The sequence below is a fragment of the Narcine bancroftii genome, chromosome 2 (assembly GCF_036971445.1).
Source record: "Narcine bancroftii isolate sNarBan1 chromosome 2, sNarBan1.hap1, whole genome shotgun sequence".
Taxonomy (NCBI): Eukaryota; Metazoa; Chordata; class Chondrichthyes; order Torpediniformes; family Narcinidae; genus Narcine; species Narcine bancroftii.
Window position 1 is genome coordinate 370,640,687 of NC_091470.1, and position 21,971 is coordinate 370,662,657.

At 47.0% G+C, this 21,971-nt stretch overlaps 1 protein-coding gene across 5 annotated transcripts in view; it reads left to right on the top strand.

Moving 5' to 3' along the window:
- LOC138755859 (oxysterol-binding protein-related protein 1-like) overlaps nt 1–21,971 on the top strand; it is a 239,806-nt gene that overhangs the window by 175,209 nt on the left and 42,626 nt on the right. For all 5 annotated transcript variants that reach the window (XM_069922591.1, XM_069922590.1, XM_069922592.1 and 2 more), the window contains one exon: nt 17,813–17,888. In XM_069922591.1, coding sequence (XP_069778692.1) covers nt 17,813–17,888 — 76 coding nt within the window. The remainder of the gene's footprint in view (nt 1–17,812; nt 17,889–21,971) is intronic.

Here is a 21,971-nt window from a genome sequence, read left to right on the forward strand (position 1 = left end):
CACAATCAGGCGGCATCTCCTTGCTTTTCTTTTGCTTAATTCCTCATGAAGGGGCTCAGGCCCGAAACGTCAGATACCCGTGACATCCTATGGGCACTGCGTAGCCTGCTGAGTTTCTCCAGCACGTCTTTGTACTGCACTAGACTTCAGAACTTGACCTGTCCAGAGATGGCAGCTTCTGGTCAAGTGCAGATGGGATAGAATGAATAGGTGTCCACTGGGCAGCATTGATGTGCTAGGCTGAATGGTCTGTTGTCATGCTATGTGACTGGTGTAAGATAGCATTGTATTAAGATTCAAGATTCCTTTATTGTCAGGTCATAAAACAGAATATGTAATATTGCACGAACTTGCCTTCTGCCTGCCGTAAGGCTGACAAAGAGTCACCGTTAGTGTCGCCCGGCGCCCCTTAAAGTACGAGAGAAAGAGAAACAAAAGTGAGTCCCTTCAGAGTCGCTGAGTGTCCGTGGATTTGCCTCCAGCCTTCCCGCATCCACTGCAGCCGCACAGACTCCTGCTCGATCCATCGGCCACCCCGAACTCCAGATCTGAACCTCCGACATGGTCAGGAAGCCTTCGGCGCCCGAGGCCCTTTGGGGGCATTTCCTGCCCACAGCACATTCACGAATCCCTGGTTCCTCGGAGCCTGCCTCCAGCAGCCTGTGGCCTGTGTGGGTCCCTCACCTGGACGTTGTCAGTAGCCCGCCGCCTGTGTATGGGCTTCAGCTGCAATACAGCAGCAGACATGTTGACGTGTATCCGCTGGGCACAGTTTGTTCCTTGCATTACCAATAAGGGCTAATTTGTCCACGCCCGCAGAAAAAGAATCTCAGGGTTGCGAAATGCCACATTGTACTCGGGTAATAAATCTGAGGTTGACTGAGGCAGTAAAAAGCAGAATCTGAAGGTATACTCAAAGGGAAGTTTGGGTCTCCCTACTTTGAAGAAGTGACAGGCAGGCTGGGTAAAGGAGACGCAGTGGATGTTGTGTTTCAGGCGGCCTTTGGCAAGGTGCTGCTCACTTGGCTACTTAACTGGAACCTCAGGAAACGTACTAGTGTGGATAGAGCATGACTGGTAGGAAGCAGTGAGTCGCGACACAGGGATGAGATTCTGGTTGGGCAGCCCATTGCTAGGGGTGTTCCACAGGGGTCGGAGTTGGGCCACTTCTTTTTATGTTGTATATTAATGATTCAGATTATGGAATGAATGACTTTGTGGCCAAGTTTCCGGATGATACAAAAGTAGGTGGAGGAGCAGGTCGTGTAGAGGAAACACGGAGGCTGGAGAAGGACATGGGTAGATTAGGAGAAGCGTCAAATAAAATATAATGTTGGAAGATGTATGGTCATGCACTTTGGTAGAAAAAATAAGCTAGTAGACTATTTTTTAAATGGGAAAAAAATTGAATATAGCCAGATGCAAAGGGGGCCTGGGAGCCCTCGTGCAGGATCGCCTGAAGGTAAACTTGCAGGTTGAGTTGGTGGTGAAGAAGGAAAATGCAATGCTGGAGTTCATTTCAAAAGGAATGGAGTATAAGATATAAGAGCAGGGATATCAAACTGTCTGAGCAGTGGCATGGATTTGATCCAGTTCACCTGTCTGTGGCGGATGCCTTCTCACTGGCTCTACACAAAGACCTGAAACATCTGGACAGTCAAGGTGCATACATCAGGACGCTCTTTATCGATGACAGTTCGGCATTTATCCCCTCAAAACTGATCAGCAAACTCCAAGACCTGGCACTCAACACCCTGCAGTGTAATTGGATCATGGATTTCCTCACCTCCAGACTACAATCAGTGAAGATGGGTAAGAACTTCTCTACAATCTCCCATTAGTACCAGAGCACCACAAGGCTGTGTTCTTAGCCCTCGCTCTACTCACTTTACACCTACGACTGTGTAGCTCAGTACAATAACACCATCTACAAATTCACTGACAGTACCACGGTAGTGGGTGGTATAAAGGAAGGGGATGAGTCAACAACAGGATGGAGAGGGAAAACGTGGCTGAATGGTGAACCAACAACAACCTCACACTCAATGTCACCAAAACGAAGGAGCTGATTGTTGACTTCAGGAAGGGAAAGCCAGAGATTGACAATCCAGTGATCATTGGGGGATCTGAGGGGGAGAGGGTGAGCAAATAAGTTCTTGGGAGTCACTAACTCGGAGGATCTTTCCTGGATCCAACACACTAATGGCATCGTGAAGAAAGCTCGTTAGCGCCTCTACTTCCTTTTTTTTTTTGCTTTTTTTTTTTTATTTTTCACACCATAAATCACATTAGCCATGATATACACAATTTCTTTTTCACACATATACAGTGACTTTTTCTCCCCCCCCCCCCTTTCCTCCCAAACCACCCCCCCACCCCCCCCTCTCATCCATTTTAGGTATACAATCTAGGTTGCATTAATCCAGTCAGACAATGTTGTCATTCAACAAAATTACACCAGAAATTCTACTGAGTCCATTCTTTTCTTTCCTTCTCCTTCCATCAACTTAGGTAATGTTTGTCCCCGGTAGGTTTTCGCTATTGTATTTAATGTAAGGCTCCTATACTTGTTCGAATATTTCAATATTATTTCTTAACCAATATGTTATTTTTTCTAATGGAATACATTTATTCATTTAAATTTGGTAGTTTATTCCTTTTAATTTGGTTATGTATTCCATTAATATTTAAAGACATATAGTTCAGCGTAGCCCTTTTATATTTTGTTTATCTTCTCTTTCCGTTTTTCCATCATTACCTTTCCTCCTTTTCCATTTCTGTTTTCTTATTTTCAACTCTTTATAAGACAACATTCCTACAACATCCAACATTTTCCTTATTCTCCTATTTCTATCTTATTTATCCCCAATCTCCCCTTCCCCTCCTGAGTTGTCCTTTATCCCTTGTCAGACAACCACATCTCCCCTCTCCATTTGGATTTGCGAATCCACTCGCAAGCGTCAACTGATTTTGCAGTGACCGCTATTTCCCCCCACCCCGCCTCCCCCAGAAAAGATTTCACTTTTCATATGTCACAAAGGTCACTCTTTTAATTCCCTCCTTATTCTCTCTATTCCATTACCTTCCCTTATTAATTCTTGTCTATACTATCTATATTTTCCTCTAAGTACAGATACATTCACGTATGCTCCTTGTCTCTATTCACTCTTATACCTCTTTACCCGCATACATATCAATCGTGATCATTTTTACTCTCATTACCCGTCTTCATCCCTCAGTCTATTTTTGTCTTTACCCACATACATATCAATTGTGATCATTTTAACTCTCATTACCCGTCTTCCTCCCTCAGTCTATTTTTGTAATTGTTCTGCAAATTTTCGTGCTTCTTCTGGATCCGAGAATAGTCTGTTTTGTTGTCCTGGAATAAATATTTTCAATACCGCTGGATGCTTTAGTATAAATTTATACCCTTTCTTCCATAAAATCGCCTTTGCTGTATTGAACTCTTTTCTCTTCTTTAGGAGTTCAAAGCTTATATCTGGATAAATGAAGATTTTTTGCCCTTTATACTCCAGTGGTTTGTTGCCCTCTCTTACTTTTTCCATTGTCTTCTCCAGTACCTTTTCTCTTGTAGTATATCTTAGGAATTTTACTACAATAGATCTTGGTTTTTGTTGTGGTTGTGGTTTAGAGGCCAATACTCTATGTGCCCTTTCTATTTCCAATTCTTGCTGTAGTTCTGGACATCCTAGGGCCTTAGGGATCCATTCTTTTATAAACTCCCTCATATTCTTGCCTTCTACATCTTCCTTAAGGCCCACTATCTTTATGTTATTTCTTCTGTTATAATTTTCCATTACATCTATTTTTTGGGCTAGTAATTCTTGTGTCTCTTTAGTTTTTTTATTAGATTTCTCCAATTTCTTTTTTAAGTCTTCTACCTCCATTTCTGCTGCTACTGCCCGCTCTTCCATCTTGTCCATTTTCTTTCCCATTTCTGTTAAGGTCATCTCCATTTTATTTATTTTCTCTTCTGTGTTGTTTATTCTTTTTCTTAAATCCTTAAATTCCTGTGTTTGCCATTCTTTAAATGACTCCACGTATCCTCTAATAAGAGCAAGTATATCCTTTACCTTGCCTTTCTTTTCTTCTTCTATTTCACCATACTCTTCCTCTTCTTCTTCCTCTGGGTTGGCCATCTGTTGTTTCTTTGTTGCCCTTTCCTCCTCTTCTTTCTTGTTTCTATTGTCTTCTGTGGTCTCTTCTTGCTGCAGGTGTTCTGCAGCTGTCGTTGCCGGCTGTGGAGATCGACTCCCCAGCTGGTCCCCCCTCCCGTCGGTGTGTTTTTTTTCATTCGCATCGCGCATGTGCGAAACTTCGCGCATGCGCGGTTGCGCACTTTTACTCGGCTCTGCGAGCCATTTTTGTAGTCCATTATTTACCGACCTGAGGGAGCAGGTTTCTCTCTCCGCAGCGGGCCTCTTCGGACAGGTAAGGCCTTCACCTTTTTCCTCCTTTGTCTTCTCTTCCTCTCTTCTTACCGTTGCTTTCGACTTTTCTTTTTTTGTCGCCATCTTCTTTCCACCTTTATACTCACTTTTCTGTAACTTTTATTTCTGTGCCTTTGTGTTTTCTCTTGTTTTTCCCGACTTTTCTGGAGAGGGCTGGTGTTCACCGTCCGGCCACTACTCCATCGCGTGACTCCTCCAGCACCTCTACTTCCTTAGGAGTTTGTGGAGGTTGGGTAGGACACCAGAAACCCTGGCAAATTTCTGCAGAGGTGTGATGGAGAATGTGCTGACCGGCTGCATCACGGTCTGGTACGGGGACAACAATACCCCTGAGTGTAAACCCCCTCCAAATGGTAGTGGACGCAGCCCAGGACATCACAGGAAAAACCCTCCCCACCATCGAGAACGTCTACAGTGAACGTTGTTCTTCTTTGGCTTGGCTTCGCGGACGAAGATTTATGGAGGGGGTAAAAAGTCCACGTCAGCTGCAGGCTCGTTTGTGGCTGACAAGTCCGATGCGGGACAGGCAGACACGATTGCAGCGGTTGCAAGGGAAAATTGGTTGGTTGGGGTTGGGTGTTGGGTTTTTCCTCCTTTGCCTTTTGTCAGTGAGGTGGGCTCTGCGGTCTTCTTCAAAGGAGGTTGCTGCCCGCCAAACTGTGAGGCGCCAAGATGCACGGTTTGAGGCGTTATCAGCCCACTGGCGGTGGTCAATGTGGCAGGAGTTCATGTGCAATGAGGGCAGACCGACGTTCAGGTCGGTGGCTGTCAGCCTTGTCTAGCATGGTTCTGATGTTCCAGCATGCTAGCTTGAGTTTGTGAGCATCTTTTGAGGGGGAGGACGTGGAGGGGGAGGACGTGGAGGGGGATGACATGGAGGGGGAGGACGTGGAGGGGGAGGACGTGGAGGGGGAGGACGTGGAGGGGAGGTCGTGGAGGGGGAGGACGTGGAGGGGGAGGACGTGGAGGGGGAGGACGTGGATCTGTCCTCGGGCCTGCGCAAAGGAGCTTTTAGGTGGAGTGCAGTGCGCGCAGTACTGGCCCCACCCTTTACACCCATGGTTCGTGTGCCGTGGCCAAACAAGCTGGGACGTGGCAGCGAGGTCCTTGGGTCGTAGATTTTATATCAGAGTGGCCTTCTCCTATGCAGGTTTCTTAGCCGGGCTGGAGGGGCCTGCCTCCCCTCCTAGGTCGGTCCATACTGCCCGGACCGGGGCCGAGGCCGCCGCAGTTCACCCTGTGCCTGGACTGGGGCCGCCGCCTCCCACTCTCTGCCCGGATCGGGGCCTTCGCCTGCCCCACTCGACCGAGGCCGGGGCCGCCGTCTCCCCCTTGCTCCTGCCCGGATCGGGGCCGCCGCCGTCTACCCTTCGCCCGGACCGGGGCCGGGGCCGCTGCTGCTCTCCCTGTGCCTGGACTGGGGCCGCCGCCTCCCACTCTCTGCCCGTATCGGGGCCTCCGCCTGCCTCACACGACCGAGGCCGGGGCCGCCGTCTAGAGCAGCAGCAATCATCAAGGATCCACATTACCCAGCACTTGCTCTGTTCTCGTTGCTGCCATCAGGAAAGAGGTGTCGGTGCCATCAGCAGGTTTAGGAACAGCTGCTCCCCATCCACCATCAGACTCCTCAACAAACTCAATCAGGGCCTTATTTAAGGACTCTTACTGTGCACTGTATTGATTTTCTTTTTGTTCTTTATATTGCACAGTCAGTTTGTTTACATTCGTTATCTGTGTACAGTTCTTTGTTTAGACACTGTGTACAGTTTATTTTTGCATCACCAGTTAGTTGTAATTCTGCCGCACCCGCAGGAAAAAGAATCTCAGGGTTGTATGTGATATCATGCATGTCCTCTGATCATAAATCTGAAATCTGAATGTGTTATTGAGGTTTTATAAGGCACTGGTGAGATCTCACTTGGAACATTGTGAGCAGTTTTGGACTCCTCGTTTAAGAAAGGATGTGCTGACATTGAAGAGGGTTCAGAGGAGGTTCACAAAGGATGATTCCGGGAATGAAAGAGTTATCACATGAGGAGAGTTTGATGGCTCATGGCCTGTAATCGTTGGAATTTAGGAGAATGGTGGGGGGGGGGGGGGGATCTCATTGAAACATTTTGAATGTTGAAAGACATGGACAGAGTAGATGTAGAAAAGTTATTTCCCCACTGTGGGAGGGTCTGGGACTAGACAGCACAACTTCAGGATTGAAGGGCATCCTGCAGAGGAATTTCTTCAGCCAGAAGGTGGTGAATCTGTGGAATTTGTTGCCACGGGGATTGTGGAGGTTGGGTCATTGGGTGTATTTAAGGGAGAGATTGATAGGTTCTTGATTACACAGGGCATCAAGGGTTTTGGGGAGAAGGCCGGGCAGCGGGGTTGAGTGGGGAAATGGATCAGGTCATGAGTGGGAGGAAACTGGAGCCAGAGTGGATGTGGATAGACTATTTCCGTTAAGAGGAGGAAAGATTAAAACAAGAGGACATGAGTTAAGAATTAGGGGGCAGAGGTTTAGAGGTAACATGAGGGGGAACTTCTTTACTCAGAGAGTGGTAGCCGTGTGGAATGAGCTTCCAGGAGAAATAGTGGCGGCGGAGTCAATTGTATTATTTAAGAAAAGGTTGGACAGGTATATGGATGAGAAGAAGATGGAGGGTTATGGGCATTGTGCAGGGAGGTGGGACTAGAAAGGGGTGTTTGGTTCGGTGCGGACTAGAAGGGCCTAATGGCCTGTTTCTGTGCTGTAATTGTTATGTTATGTTATATGTTATGTTAAATGGCAGGACAAACTCGATGGGCTGAATGGCCTATTTCTGCTTCTGTGTCTTATGGTGTTTTTGCTCATTTCAATCCTTGTGATGTAAAAACAAGAAAACGCTGGAAATACTCAGGAAGTCAGGCTGTGGAGAAGAGGGAGGCTCCGCTCCTCTACCCATGGAAGCTTCCTGACCTGCTGAGTCTTTCCAACACTTTCTGCTTTAGGTTGGTGCTGTCTGTAAGGAGTTTGTACGTTCGCCCCATGTCTGTGTGGGTATCCTCTTGGTGGCTCCAGTTTCCTCCCACTGTTCAAAGCGTTCAGGGGTTGTAGGTTAATTAGGTGTAATTGGGCGGCACAGGCTTGTAGGGCCAAAGGGCCTGTTACCGTGCTGGATCCTGTATGTCTAAACCAAACTGCTGGAGGAGTCTGGGTCAGACAACAACCGTGGAGGGAAGAAGAGTCGACACTTCAGGTCGAGGGCATCAGGCTTGGTCGAAGAGCAGCAGAAAGCCCAGAGGGGGAGGTGAGAGAGGGTGTTACAGAACTCCCATCTAAGGAGAAAGTCCTCTGCACATTCTATATCCAACATGGACTCTATTTTCCTCCAAGATGCTGGTCAACCCTTTGAATCTCTTAACAGTATATGATTTGCTCCCGATTACAGCTTTGTTTGCATCCTCATCTAAGGAAGGCCTTGGGGAGGGTCCGGAGGAGATTCACGAGAACGATTCCCAGAATGAAAGAGTTTTCATATGAGACGGTTCTGGGACTGTACTCACTGGAGTTTAAAAGAATGGGGAGGGGGGGAATCTCTTTGTAACCTATCGCACACTGAAAGGACTGGATAGAGTGGACGTGCAGAGGATGTTTCCTTCGGTGGTCTGGGACCAGAGGGCACAGCCTCAGATAACAAATGTCCTGTTAGAACAGAGATGCGGAGGAATTTCTTTACCCGGGGTGGAGAGGGGGGTGAATCTTTTGAATTTGTTGCCGCAGACGGCAGTGAAGGCCACGTCATTGGGTAAATTTAAGACGGAGATGGATAGGACATCTAACCCTTTCCTCCCTCTCACTCATTACCCTCTATTTTTCATGTGCCTGTCTGAGTGTCTTTTAAATGTCCCAATTTTACCAGCCTCCAATCACCGGCAATGCATTCCAGGCACCCACCGCTCTGGTTAAACTTTCCCTAAACTTTCCTCCCCTCGCTTTGTACAGATGTCCTCTGGTGTTTGATTAGGTAGGGAATCAAGGGTCATTGGAGAATTTGTTTAAAAGGAATTTGGTGGGGTGGGTTTGATGGGCTGAATGGACTCGTTCTGCGCCTGTGCCTCGTGGTTCCTATTTTCTGTTTGTTTTGGATGACCAGCGTCTGTAGCTTTTGGGGGTTTTCTTCATCCTCTGACAGCTGCATGGTTTGGATGAATTTACTGATCAGGTTTATAATTTCCTGGAGACAGACATCACCAAAGAATACCTGGTGTTTACACCAAGGTGTAATGGAGAAAGAAGTTTGTTGTTATCAGGACTGGATGGCTTGGGGAGGGGTGGGACTTTTTTCCTTGAAATGTAGAAATTAAATTAGACATACAGCACGGTACCAGGACCTTCCAGCCCATGAGCCCAATTAACCTACAACACCTGTAAGTTTTGGAAGGTGGAAGGAAACCAGAGCACCCGGGGAAAACCCACGCAGAACGTACAAACTCCTTACAGACAGCATGGGATTCGAACCCCGGTCGCTGGAGCCGTGACAGCATTGCACTAACTGTGTTGTCCCAAACGGGTTATAGAGGTTTATGGAATCATGGGGCTTGGATAAAGTCGATGGTTCATTGTCTTTTCCCTAACATTAGGTAAATCTAAAGCTGGAGGGCATAGATTAAAGGAGAGAGGGGAAAGATTTAAAGGGGACCCGAGGGGCACCTCCTTCACACAGAGTGTGGTGGGTGTGTGTGAAATGAGCAGCCGGAGGCCATGGTAGGGGATTGTGATGTTTAAAAGTCTTTTCGCCAGGTCCATGGATGAGATTCAGAAGGATTACATTCAGACAAATGACTAGCTTCGTCAGGATGGACAAGATGGGCCAAAGAGCCTGCTTCTGAGCTACTGGACCACGAATCAGTGAGGCAGGTCATACTTGGATGCCTGTCTGGAGAACTGACCGCAAGGCATAGGAGCAAAAATAGGACTTTAGGCCCATCAAGTCTGTTCTGATATATACCCCCCCACAATCCCATTCTACCCACAACTGTGAATGCCCTTACTAATCAAGAACCGATCAACATCTGCCTTAAATCTACCCTATGACTTGAGAAAAGTTATGAAGTTATTGACTGGCCCTATCAATGATGGACAATTGTTTGGAACACGGTCCTGTGCCCTGGGGTCTAGAAACATGATTGGAGCTTTTAAAATATTAAATATTGAGGTGGAATGGATGGCGTAGTGGTTTGCATAACACCTTTACAGCGCCAGTGATCGGGACCGGGGTTCAAATCCCGTGCTGTCTGTTAGGAGTTTGATCGTTCTCCCCTTTGTCTGCGTGGGTTTTTCCCGAGGGCTCTGATTTCCTCCCACCATTCAAAACCTACCGGGGGATGTAGATTAAGTGGGTGTGAATTGGGCGGCACAGCCTCATGGGCCGAAATGGCCTGTTACCGTGCTGTACGTCTAAAACTTAAAAAAAAGAAACCAGGCGGCAGGAGCTGTTTGTACGGCCTGCGACAGGTAGCCTGGCAATTGGAACTTGGCATCCTAGGACTGACCTCCATGGTTAGCGTCGTGGTTGGCGCAACACTATTACAGCGCCAGTGACCCGGCTTCGAATCCACCACTGTCTGTAAGGAGTTTGTATGTTCTCCCCCCCGCATCTGCATGGAATTCCTCTGGGGGCTCCAGTTTCCTTCCACCTTTCAAAATGTACGGGGAGGTGACCCCAAAACCCAGCAGCGATAGATATTCACCAAGACAAATGGTTACTTAAACAAAAGTTGCTTTTGATTATCTTTAAACATGAAAACAGGATCAAACTTTAACTTATCACTATTAACTTAACCCCCTTCTAATTCTAAGCACACGTGTATGTAATGTGTGGAAAGTTCTCTGTTTCACCATCCATCTCACTTCTCACTTCTCCAAGTTCACCAGTATCAGGCAATTCTTCCACTGTACACAGAATTCAACATTTATGAATTTCACCAGGTTTTGATGCTTAAAGGTCATTGGTTGCCGCTCAGGAAGATTCTTGTTGGTTTCAGAGAGATATTTGTTGCTCGTTTGACACACACAAACTGATTCCCTTCGATCAGCCACTTCAGTGTCTTGCCGAAGAAACTTGCCCCATCAGGGTTTTCCAAATGATAACCTCTTCTTCCACATGACCACAGAGTTCCTCTTGTTTCCCTTATTTCAGGTGAAACACTCTAGCCAGCCATCTTGTAAGGAGCACAAGGGTTTTCAACAGGCTGAACTCAGAACTCACATCCCGTCTTCACAATGGGGTTTTCAACAAGCCTGCCAGCTCACCACGTTAGCTTCAACTGCCCTCTCTCTAAAAGAATCATCCATTTGTTATTTCCTCTCTCTGCTTGTAAAAACCAAATGACCTCTCCCAAGGCTCCAAATCCAATTTTCGAAAGATCTTATCAGTATTTGAGCCTGGACATGACCAACATTTGCACCTCCCTTTGAAGTCCTCTACAAACTGGTTCCATTGTCTCCGCAAAGTCACTAGTGACACAATGTCTAACTTCAGCAAAGCTCTTGCATTTTAAGTGAGATGTTTTTTATGAAGTGTTACCTAAACTAAACTGCCACAATCTATCTCTTTTAAAGACATATAACTATTCTAACATGTCCTGTAACAGTATGTAAATTGGGTGGCATGGACTGAACTTAAACAGGAAGGGTAGATAGTAAGGGAGGTGCTATAGGTGATAGGGTTTGGGCAGTAGGTGAAAAAGATGGAAGGGCCTGTCACCGTGCTGTACAACTGGAAAAAAAAGACACATTACAGGCAAATACTGTAAATGATGAGACTGCATCTGTGGGTGGAGATGGTCGGTCAATGTTTTGGGTCGGGACCCTCTAACGAGATTTAAACAGGAAGGGTAGATATAAGGGAGGTGCTAATAGGTGATAAGGTTTGGGGTGTAGGTGTGAAAGATGGAGAGGTCGATGGAGCGAGAGACCACTGGGAGGGGAGAAGTTAATAATGATATTGCCATATACTTCATACAATGTACATTTCAAGTCAAGTCGATTCAAGTACAACCCAATGAAACAGCGTTCTCCAGTCCTCAGTGCAAAACACGCAGACACACAACCAGACATAACTCACACGCAGTCAAATAATACATATGCAGGACATGTATTTCATCTATAAAAATAAGTAAAATATTGTTTTGTACAAATGAGAGTCTCGGAGGGTCAGTGCAAGCAGTTCCTTTGGTTGTTCAGCGTTCTCACTGCCCGTGGGAAGAAGCTGTTCTCAGCCTGGTGGGGCTGGCTCTGATCCTCCTGTATCTCTTCCCCGACGGGAGCAGCTGAAAGATGCTGTGTGCAGGATGGAAGGGGTCCTCAGTGATTTTGTCCGTCCTCTTCAGACAATGATCCCGGTAGACACGTCGATGAGGAGGGGAGGGGAGACTCCAGTGATCCTCACTGCCACTCTTATGGTCCTGTGGATTGACCTCTGATCCATTTCTCTGCAGTAACCGTACCCACACTGTGATGCAGCCGGCCAGGACGCTCTCGATAGAGCTCCTGTTAAAGGTTGACAAGATGGTGGGGGGCAGCCTTGCCCATCTCAGTCTTCTCAGGAAGTGCAGTCACTGTTGCGCTTTCCTGACAAATGAGGAGATGTTGAGTGTCCAGAACAGGTCACTAGTTAAGTGAACTCCAAGGAACTTGGTTCTCTCCACTCTCTCTACTACAGAGTTGTTGATGTGCAGTGGAGGGTGGTCCTTCCTGGTCCTCCTGAAGTCCACGATCATCACCTTCGTCTTGTCCACGTCGATATTCAGGTTGTTCCTCTCGCACCATTTCATGAGATTTGTATTTGCGCTGAGTTCGACCCAAAGAACAATACAGCACAGAAACAGGCCCTTTGGCCCTTCTAGCCTGTGCTGAACTATTATTCTGCCTAGATCCACTGAACTTCACCAGGACCACATCCCTCCATACTCCTCCCATCCATGTACCTGTCCACATTTTGCTTAAATGTCAACACTGAGCCTGCATTCATTTCAAACGTTGAAAGGCCTGAACGGAGTAGATCTGGCAAAGTTGTTCCCCAGGGTAGGAGAGTCTAGGACAAGGGGGCACAACTTCAGGATTGTAGGACACCCATTTGAAACAGAGATGCGGAGGAAATTCTTTAGCCAGAGAGCGATGAACCTCTGGAATCTGAACGGCTGTGGAGGCCAGGTGTCAAGGCAGGAATTGATAGGTATCTGAATGGACAGGGTGTTAAAGGTTATGGGGAGAAAACCAGGGAGCAGAGCTGAGTGGAGGAATGGATCAGCTCATGATGGGATGGCAGGTCAGGCTTGATGGGCTGAATGGACTGCTTCTGCTCCTATATCTTATGGTCACGGTCTTATTATGGCCTCTTTGGCCAAAATACTATGTAAACAGTCCACAACAGTCTACCCCTTCCCTCCCTCACACCCATAACCCTCTATTTTTCTTACACCTATGTGCCTGTCTAAGAATCTTTTGAATGTCCCTACTGCAATAGAACAATGTCCCTATTGTAATCGTCTTTGGTGTTACATGTATTTTTCCGCCTCATGGGATATTATGGTCATTTAATTTAGACCATCGTTGTATGGCTGCAGCAGGTAAGAACTCTGAGCATGTGTGGAAGACGGTGAGCTCTCATGTCATCAAAACAGCTCCCCTCTCTCCTTAAACCTCTGCCCTTCAACACTACAATCATCTAACCCCGGGAAATAGAATGTGAGCATTCATTATATCCACACCCCTCGTGATTCCACATCAAATACTATTTACTGTCATGTCATAATACAGGAACGTCACAGCAGAGTGAAGAACATACTCGATGTGACTGTCGTCGAGACTGCCTTTATTGCTCTCCCTCCCCATTCTTACATAGGCCCAGCTTCCCGCCACTGGGCCCGGTCTTCCCGCCGTTACCAGTGGAAGTGACGTCACCAGCGTGTCGGCTGCCGATTGGTCGGCGTCGATGTTCGCTGTTTCCCGCCATGTGGGCTGTTGGCCGGGAAGAAAGGCCATTAGCCCATGTGGGCTTTGTGAGAACGCCATGTTCATCCACCATTTTGTGTATTATGTCGCCTCCCAGGTAGTGGGCTGCTACAACGTAATATTACACAAAATTGACTTTGGTCTGTCATAAGGCAAACTAACTCCCTTTTTACACAGCGATCCCACTTAATTGACGTGTGAACGACCCGTCTTTAAAGCCGGCTAGGGTCGTTCACACTGAACCAAGAACAGCTGGGTCAGTGCTCCTTTTACACAGGACCGATGAGAAACACATCAGCTCTGATATTACCTTACCTTAGCGAGTAATACATAGAATAAAAGTGACCTCCCATCCCACGTTTGTTAAGTCTACACAGGTAAATGAGGTGGTTAAAAGCCGGTTAATTCCCGTCTATTAATGGCTGTGTAAAACGGGTGCCCCCCCCCCCCCCCCCCACCACCGGTGTCCCTTATAGTCAGAGAAAGAGAAGCAAAAGAGAGACCCCCCTTCCACCAGTCATCGAGTGATGAGGATTTGCCTCCAGCCCTCCCGCACCTCTGCAGCCCCCGTTCAATCCATCGGCCACCCCGAGCTCCAGATCCAAGCCTCTTACACGACCAGGAAGCCTTCAGTGCCCGAGGCCCTTCGGGAGTCCTTCTTGCCCTCAGCACCCTCTCGAATCCCAGTTCTAGTACCTGGTTCCCATGAGCCGGTCTCCGGCAGCCCGCAGCCTGGTGAAGTCTGATAAGCTCTCAACTACTTTCACAGAAACCGACTTTTCGGCCCATCATGTGATCACTGTAACTATAGAGAGGTGAATACCAACTGTGAATTCTACTCCTAGAGACCCCACAAGCCTGCGGGCAGTGCAAGGACACGCATACCTGCACATCTGTTCTGATCAAAAATAAACAGAACATCAGAGCAGAGGAGCGTTTAATATTTACAATTGAATTCACAAATTAACAATTGAACTGCAGAATTTTGTGGACTAACTGCATTTTGAATTTTGGCCGGTTTGAAAGTTGTCCCGCAGATGAGGCTTCGCCAGAGACCAATCCAGAGACCAGGCCAGACTCTGCCTCCTTTCCCATTGAAATAACTTGATGAGATAGCACAGAAACAGGCCCTTTGGCCCACCTTGCCCTTGCTGGCCAAGCCAGTCCCACATCCCTCTCAACCTTTCTGATCCCTGTCCCTTACCCAACGAAGGGCCCAGGCCCGAAACGTTGGCCACCCATATCTTCCTGTGGGCACTGCGCCTCCTGCTGAGTTTCTCCAGCAATTTGTTGGTTTGCGTGTACCAGTCCCAATAAATGTTGTTATGGTTCACGCCTCTCCCACTTCCTCTGGCAGCTCGTTCCACCCACCACCGCTGTGTGTGAGCTCCTCAGGACCCCTCTCACCTTGAACCTAGTTTTAGATTCACCTATCCTGGGGAAAGACTGTGACTCTTCACCGTAATCAGGCCCCCCACCGTGTTTATGACTGGACCTTTATATAACATCTGGTTGGCGATGTGGACCCTGTGGGGCCGCAGAGGCTGTGGGAATCACTGGCGGCGAATCCACAGACACTCAGTGTCTCTGAAGAGACTCTCTTTTGCTTCCCATTGTTAGGGGCGCTGGGTAACACTAATGGCAGCTCCTTGTTTGCCTACAGAGGCAGAGGTTAAGTATATCGTGAATGTTGCATTTTTAATGTACCATTATGTGACAATAACAGGAACCTCGAGCCATGCTGAGAAGCGCAGAGTTAACTGTTGGGATGCCGGTCCTCAATAAATTCGGAGTCAGTTTGCGCAGGGATTTCCTGCAAACCCGGGGCGGGGAAAGTGCGAGATTTAAAGCGTTGCGTTGGGCCAGTTCAGAGGGAGTTTGCTCTTAGGCTGGTCGTGCTCCATCACTGCTGAGATACACAGACTGTTTGGCAGAGTGACAAGGGGAAAATTGGAAACCCAACCTCTGTCACTTGAAACTGCCTGTGTGGGACAGTCTGCAAATGAACGGGTGTCTGATTCGACATGTGAAGCTCCATGAATAATGCAGATGGTCTGATGACGATTCTTGTCCATTTGCTGCCCACCCAGATTGTCCATTTCAAGTTCATTTATCATCCCATTGTACAAGTACTACCTGATCAAGCAGGGTTCTCCGATCCTCGGTGCAACACACCGCAAGCACACAAATGATACACATGCACAGCACGTTCATATAAATATTATTGTTAAATAATTGAGTCTCGGAGGGTCAGTGTGAGCAGCTCCTTTGATCTTTCGCCGTTCTCACTGCCCGTGGGAAGAAGTTGTTCCTCAGCCTGGTGGGGCTGGCTCTGGTCCTCCTGGATCTCTTCCCCCGACGGGAGCAGCTGAAAGATGCTGTGTGCGGGGTGGAAAGGGTCCTCAGTGATCTTTGGGGTCCTCTTTGTCGACGTTGTTACTGAACTTCTGTCGAGTTTGTTGTCAAATCCACAAGATTAGTGTTCAGCTGCACCAAAATGTTTGCTTGCTGCAGCGCCACACAGAGACGTAAGATACACCATCGATAATGATTTAGGACCCCAATTCACAATGGCACCAAACAAGAAAAGAATGATTCCAGTCACCCCATTGCGGGAAGGGTCCAGAAGAGATCCATCAGCAGGTTTCTGGATGAGAGGGTGTGGGCTACAGGGAGAGGTCGGACAAACTTGGGCTGTTTTATCTGGAGTGTCGGAGGCCGAGGGCGGACCTGATAGAGGTTTATCAAATCATCCGAATCTTTGACAGGGAGGGGGTGACAGAATCTTTTCCCCGGGGTAAAAGCGTCACACACGAGAGAGGAGAGGGGAGAGGGAGGGAGATGTGCGGGGTAAATATTTTACACAGAGAGTGGTGGGTGCCTGGAATGGGCTGCCAGGGGTGGTGATGGAAGCAGGTACAATGTGAAGGGGTTGGAGGGTTGTCCATCAGGTGCAAACAGCAGGATAGGGAAGCTGGTCAGCGGGGGGGGGGGGGGGGGGGGAGGGGGAGGTGGTGAGGACGGGCACAAGCCCTGGGATATTTTCCAATTCTTCTCTCAAACCAAGATTTGTCAAGTGGCATGAAGCTGATGGAGGAATGGCCTGATTGTAAATAAATGATCATGAGTTTATTATCATACACATTGTACAATACACACATTCACTGACGTTCCTACTTGCTGCAGCTGAACAGGTACTTGTAAAACTATGAGTAAAAATTAACAAAAAACAATAAATGCACAAGATACATAATAAATATTCACAGATACCAGTGAGTTGCAGCAGTACGGATATTCCTTTTGTAGTGTCGGAACAGTCCTGGATCAGTGTGATAAGGCGGGGGTTCAAGGCCCTGATGGTTGTTGGATAAAATCTGTTCCTGAACCTTCTGTACCTTCTGCCCGAAGGAAGCAGCGAGTGGAGGTCGCGACCACGGTGATGGGGATCCGTCATGACATTGGCTGCACCTCACATAGATGTCTGCAGTGGTTGGAAGGCTGTCATGGCTGTCTTAGAAGCATAGAAAACTTACAGCACAATACAGGCCCTTCGACCCACAAACAAACATGTCCCTCCCTTCGAGTTTACTAGGCTTACCCAGAGACCTCTATGTTTCTAAGCTCCATGTACTGATTTAAAGGACCCTGTTGTATCCACCTCCACTACCATTACCGGCAGCTCATTCCACGCACTCACCACTCTCAGGTTTAAGATGATGAAGCATTGATCGTGTTGTTGGCCAGGGGTTTTCTCCCAGGGCTGAAATGGTGGCCACAAGAGGACACGGGTATAAGGAGCTGGGGAGTAGGTATAGAGAAGATGTCAGGGGTATGTTATTTTTACACAGAGAGTGGTGGGTGTGTGGAATGAGCAGCCAGCAACGGTGGTGGATACGATAGGGTCCTTTAAGAGACTTTTGGATAGGTACATTTGGATAGATTTGAATTTAGCTTTCTGCAGCTTTCTACGATCCTGGGTACCTGAATTCTCAAACCAGGCTGTGTGATGGAGGGGAGGGGGTTGTGATGGAGGGGAAAGAGGTTGTGTGAGGGTCTGAGCCATAACCCTCTGCAGTTTCTTGTGATCTTTGGTGGAGCAGATCCCATCCCATGCAGTGACGCACCCCGACAGGATGCTGTCAATCAGTGACTGCCCAACTCTCTCACGGATGCTGTCTGACCAGCTTCTCTTGGTTCACTCAAGAGTCCAGTGCCTGCAGTTCTTGTGTTTCCCTGTATATAAATCTCAGTTCGATTAATGAAGTGGTCGCGATCACATTTGGCCTGTGCTGTGAGTTAAACGTTGGTTTTGTGTCTGCAATCTAAGAGTTGGCTTTCTCCACTCCAGAACAAGTTTGCCAGCTCCGATGTTTTCCAGAGATGATTTCAGTATCTGGAGTATCCTGCGGAAATGTATCGGCATGGTGAGTGAAACACTCTTCGGCATGTCTTTTCAGTGCTAGATCATTGAAGCTGGCCATTCTGCCCACTGTGTCCAGTCTAGCCCTCCCCCACCCTCCAGCACTGCGTCCGGCACCCCTGCAGGTCGCAGCTCTGCCTGTTTAAAGATGATGGGGTTCACTGCCTCTCCCATCCCTCATGGACGATTTCCAGACCCCATCGTCCTCCAGGGTGATTCTTTTCCCCCCACCCCACCTCCCATCGACCTTCTCTCTCAACCTTCGATTTAAATCTCTGCCTTGGTTTTGGCCTTTTTACTGTGTGAATGAATTGCAAAAGGTTGGTTTGCAGGTGCAGCAGGTATCAAGAAGGCAAATTGTCCTTCATTGCTGGAGGGATTGAATTTAAGAGCAGCGAGTTTATGCTGCAACTGTCCAGGGAACTGGTGAGGCCCCATCTGGAGAACTCCGTGCAGTTCTGGCCTCCTGACTTGAGGAAGGATGTCCTGGCTTTGTAGGGGGGGGGGGGTGCAGAGGAGGTTCACGGGGTTAATTCCAGAAGAGGAGGGGTTAGCTTATGAGGAGAGGTAGAATAGTCTGAGCTATACTTGTTAGAGTTTAGGAGGATCACAAGGAACAGAAGTAGGCCATTTGGCCCACCAAGTCTGATCTGCCTCTCCATCCTGAGCTAAACCGTTCTCGCATCTAGTTCCAAATTCAGACCTTTTCTCCATAGCTCATGATGCCCTGACTAATTAGATCCCTATCAATCTCCCCCTTAAACTCCCTCAATGATCGGGCCTCCACAGCTGTGTGTGGCAATGAATTCCACAAATCCACCACCCTCTGGCTAAAGAAATCTCTCATCTCTGTTTTAAATGAGTCCCTTCTCATTCTGAGACTGTGCCCTCTTGTCCTGGATTCACCTACCAAGGGAAATATCTTATTCACATCGACTCTGTCCAATCCTGTCAGCATTTGAAATGTCTCTGAGATCCCCTCTCATTCTTCTCTACTCCAACAAATCCAGTCCAAGAGCCACTAAATGTTCCTCATATGTTAGCCCCTGCATTTCAGGGATCATCATCACATCCCTTCTAAGGTAATGGGCCCAAAACTGCACACAGTTCTCCAAACGAGGTCTCACCAGTGCCCCATAGAGCCTCATCAACACCTCTTTACTCTTATACACTATTCCCCTTCAAATGAATCCCAACACAGCTTTCGCTTTCTTTACAACCTTGTGGTTAACCTTCAGGTTATCCTACACAAGGACCCCCAAACTCAGAATTTTGAATTTTCTCTCCATCCAAATAATAATCTGCCTGTTTATTTCCTCTTCCAAAATGTCCAACCGTACATTTCTCAACATTGGATCTCATCTGCCGTTTCTTTTCCCACTCTCCTAAACTGTCCAAGTCTCTCTGCAACCTTTTGGTATCTTCCACACTTCCTACTCCACCACCTATCTTGGTGTCATCTGCAAACTTTGCCACAAAACCATTCAGTCCATAATCTAAATCATTGATATACATTGTAAAAAGAAACGGCCCCAACATCAACCCCTGCGGAACACCACTAGTATCTGGCAACCCACCAGAGCAGGATCTCTTTATTCCCACTCTTTGCTCCTTGCCTATCAGCCAATGCTCCACCCAGTCTAATATCTTTCCTGTCATTCCATGGGCTCTCATCTCATTAAGCAGCCTCTTATGTGGCACCTTATCAAAGGCCTTTTGAAAATCCAAATACACAACATCCACATCCTCTCCCTTGTCCATCCTACCTGAGATTTCTCCAAAAATTCCAATAAGTTGGCCAAGCAGGATCTTCCCTTCATGAACCCATGCTGGCCTGGACCTATCATATCATGCACATCAATGTATTTCATAACCTTGTCCTTGAGGATCGACTCCAATAACTTTCCAACCATTGATGTCAGACTAATAGGCCTATAATTTCCTTTTGTTCTGCCTCCCTCCTTTCTTAACAGCGGAACTACATTTGTGACCTTCCAATCCTCCGGAACCATGCCTGAGCCTATTGATTTTTGGAAAATCATTTCCAATGCCTCCACAATCTCCAAAGCCACTTCCTTCAGAACCCATGGGTCACCTCGTCTGGTCTTGGAGACTTATCTTCCTTTAGTCCATTCATCTTACTAAGCTCTATCTCTCTAGTAATCCTGACTGTACTTAATTCTACTCCCTGAGCCCTCTGACTATCAGGTATATTTCCATTGTCTTCCTCAGTGAAGACTGACACAAAATATTCATTTAGTTCCTCTGCCATCTCTTTGTTACCCATTATAATTTCTCCAGCATCATTTTCAATCAGACCCATATCTACCCGTGTCTCTCTTATATTTTTTAAAAACTCAGTATCCTTTTTGTATTTAATTTGCCGACTTCCTTTCATCTTTTCTTTCCTAATGCCTTTCTTTGTCTTTTTCTTTAAAAGTTTCCCAGTCCGATGTTTTCCTACTAATTTTTGCTTCCTTGTCTGCCCTCCCTTTTGCTTTTATTTTGGCCAAAACCTCTCTTGTAGCCACATTTGTCCCATTTTTCCATTCATAATTTTCTTTTTTCTTGGAATATATCAGTCCTGCACTTTCTTTATTTCTTGTAGAAATATCCTCCAGTTCTGCTCTGCCGTCCCTCCATCTCACTTACTTTTCCAGTCAACTTGGGCCAGTTCCTCTCTCATCCCTCTGTAATTTCCTTTGTTCCATTGAAATATTGACAAACCTGATATCAACTTTTCCTTTTCAAATTTGAAACTGAACTCGATCATGTTATGATCACTACTCCCCAAGGGTTCCATTACCTTTAATACCCTAATCACCTCCGGTTCATTACACATCACCCAATCTAAAACCGCCAATCCCCTGGTGGGCTTATCGACAAGCTGCTCTAGAGATTTAATATCATTGCTTTCCGTCAGGGCCACGCCACCCCCTCTACCTGGCTATCGTTCATCTACACTGTGTACCCTTGGACATTCAGCACCCAATCACACCCATCATTAAGCCATGTCTCCGTGATGACCACAACGTCATACCTTTCAATCTGTAGCTGTACAACAAGCTCATTTACTTTTTTCCTAATGCTCCGTGCATTTACTTACAGTTCCCTTAGACCAGTATCTGTTACTGATTTTGCTGTATTTCTATAGTAAATGATCGCGTCTTTTCACCTGCCCGTCCTTTTTGTCATCTTTGCTGCACATTATTTTTGACTTTTTTCTATTTCCTCTTCCTCGATGAGGGAGGATCATATTCAAAACCTACAAAATCCTGAAAGGCGTAGATAAGATAGAAGCAAAAAGTTCTTTCCACTGGCAGGTGAGACGAGAATGAGGGGACATCGCCTCAAGATTGGTGGGAGTAGATGTAGGACGGACGAGGAGGAACGGCTTCTCCTGGAGAGTGGTGAATCTGGATTCTCTGCCCAAGGAGCCCGTAGAGGTGGCCTCATTCAATGCATTAAAGACACAGATCGATTTAACATAATCTGGAAATTGAGGGTTATGGGGAACAGGCAGGTGGATGGAGCTGAGTCCACGGCCAGATCAGCCATGATCTTACAAGACATTGGAGCAGAAATAGGCTATTCAGTCCATGGAGTCTGTCCCACCATTTAATCTAGAGCTGATCCATTTTCCCACTCAGCCCCACTCCCCGGCCTTCGAACCATAGAACAATCACAGCACGGAAATAGGCCTTTTGGCCCACAATGTTGTACAAACCCATATATACCTACCTGAAAAAAACCTAAACACTCCCTTCCTCATAACCCTCTATTTTTCTTACATCCATCTGCCTGTCTAAGAGTCTCTTAAATTCCCCCAATGTTTCAGCCTCCACCACCATCCCCAGCAAGACATTCCAGCATTTTTCTGTGGAAAAAAAATTTACCCCTGGCATCTCCCCTAAACTTTTCTCCCTTCACCTTGTTTGGATGGGGAGAAAATTCAAAATTCAGCTTTACTAAAGTCCAAATAGACAACATCCACAGCTTTCCCTTCATCAACCTTTTTTGTAACCCCCTCGAAGAACTCAATCAGGTTTGTCAAGCATGATCTACCCCTGACAAAACCATGCTGATT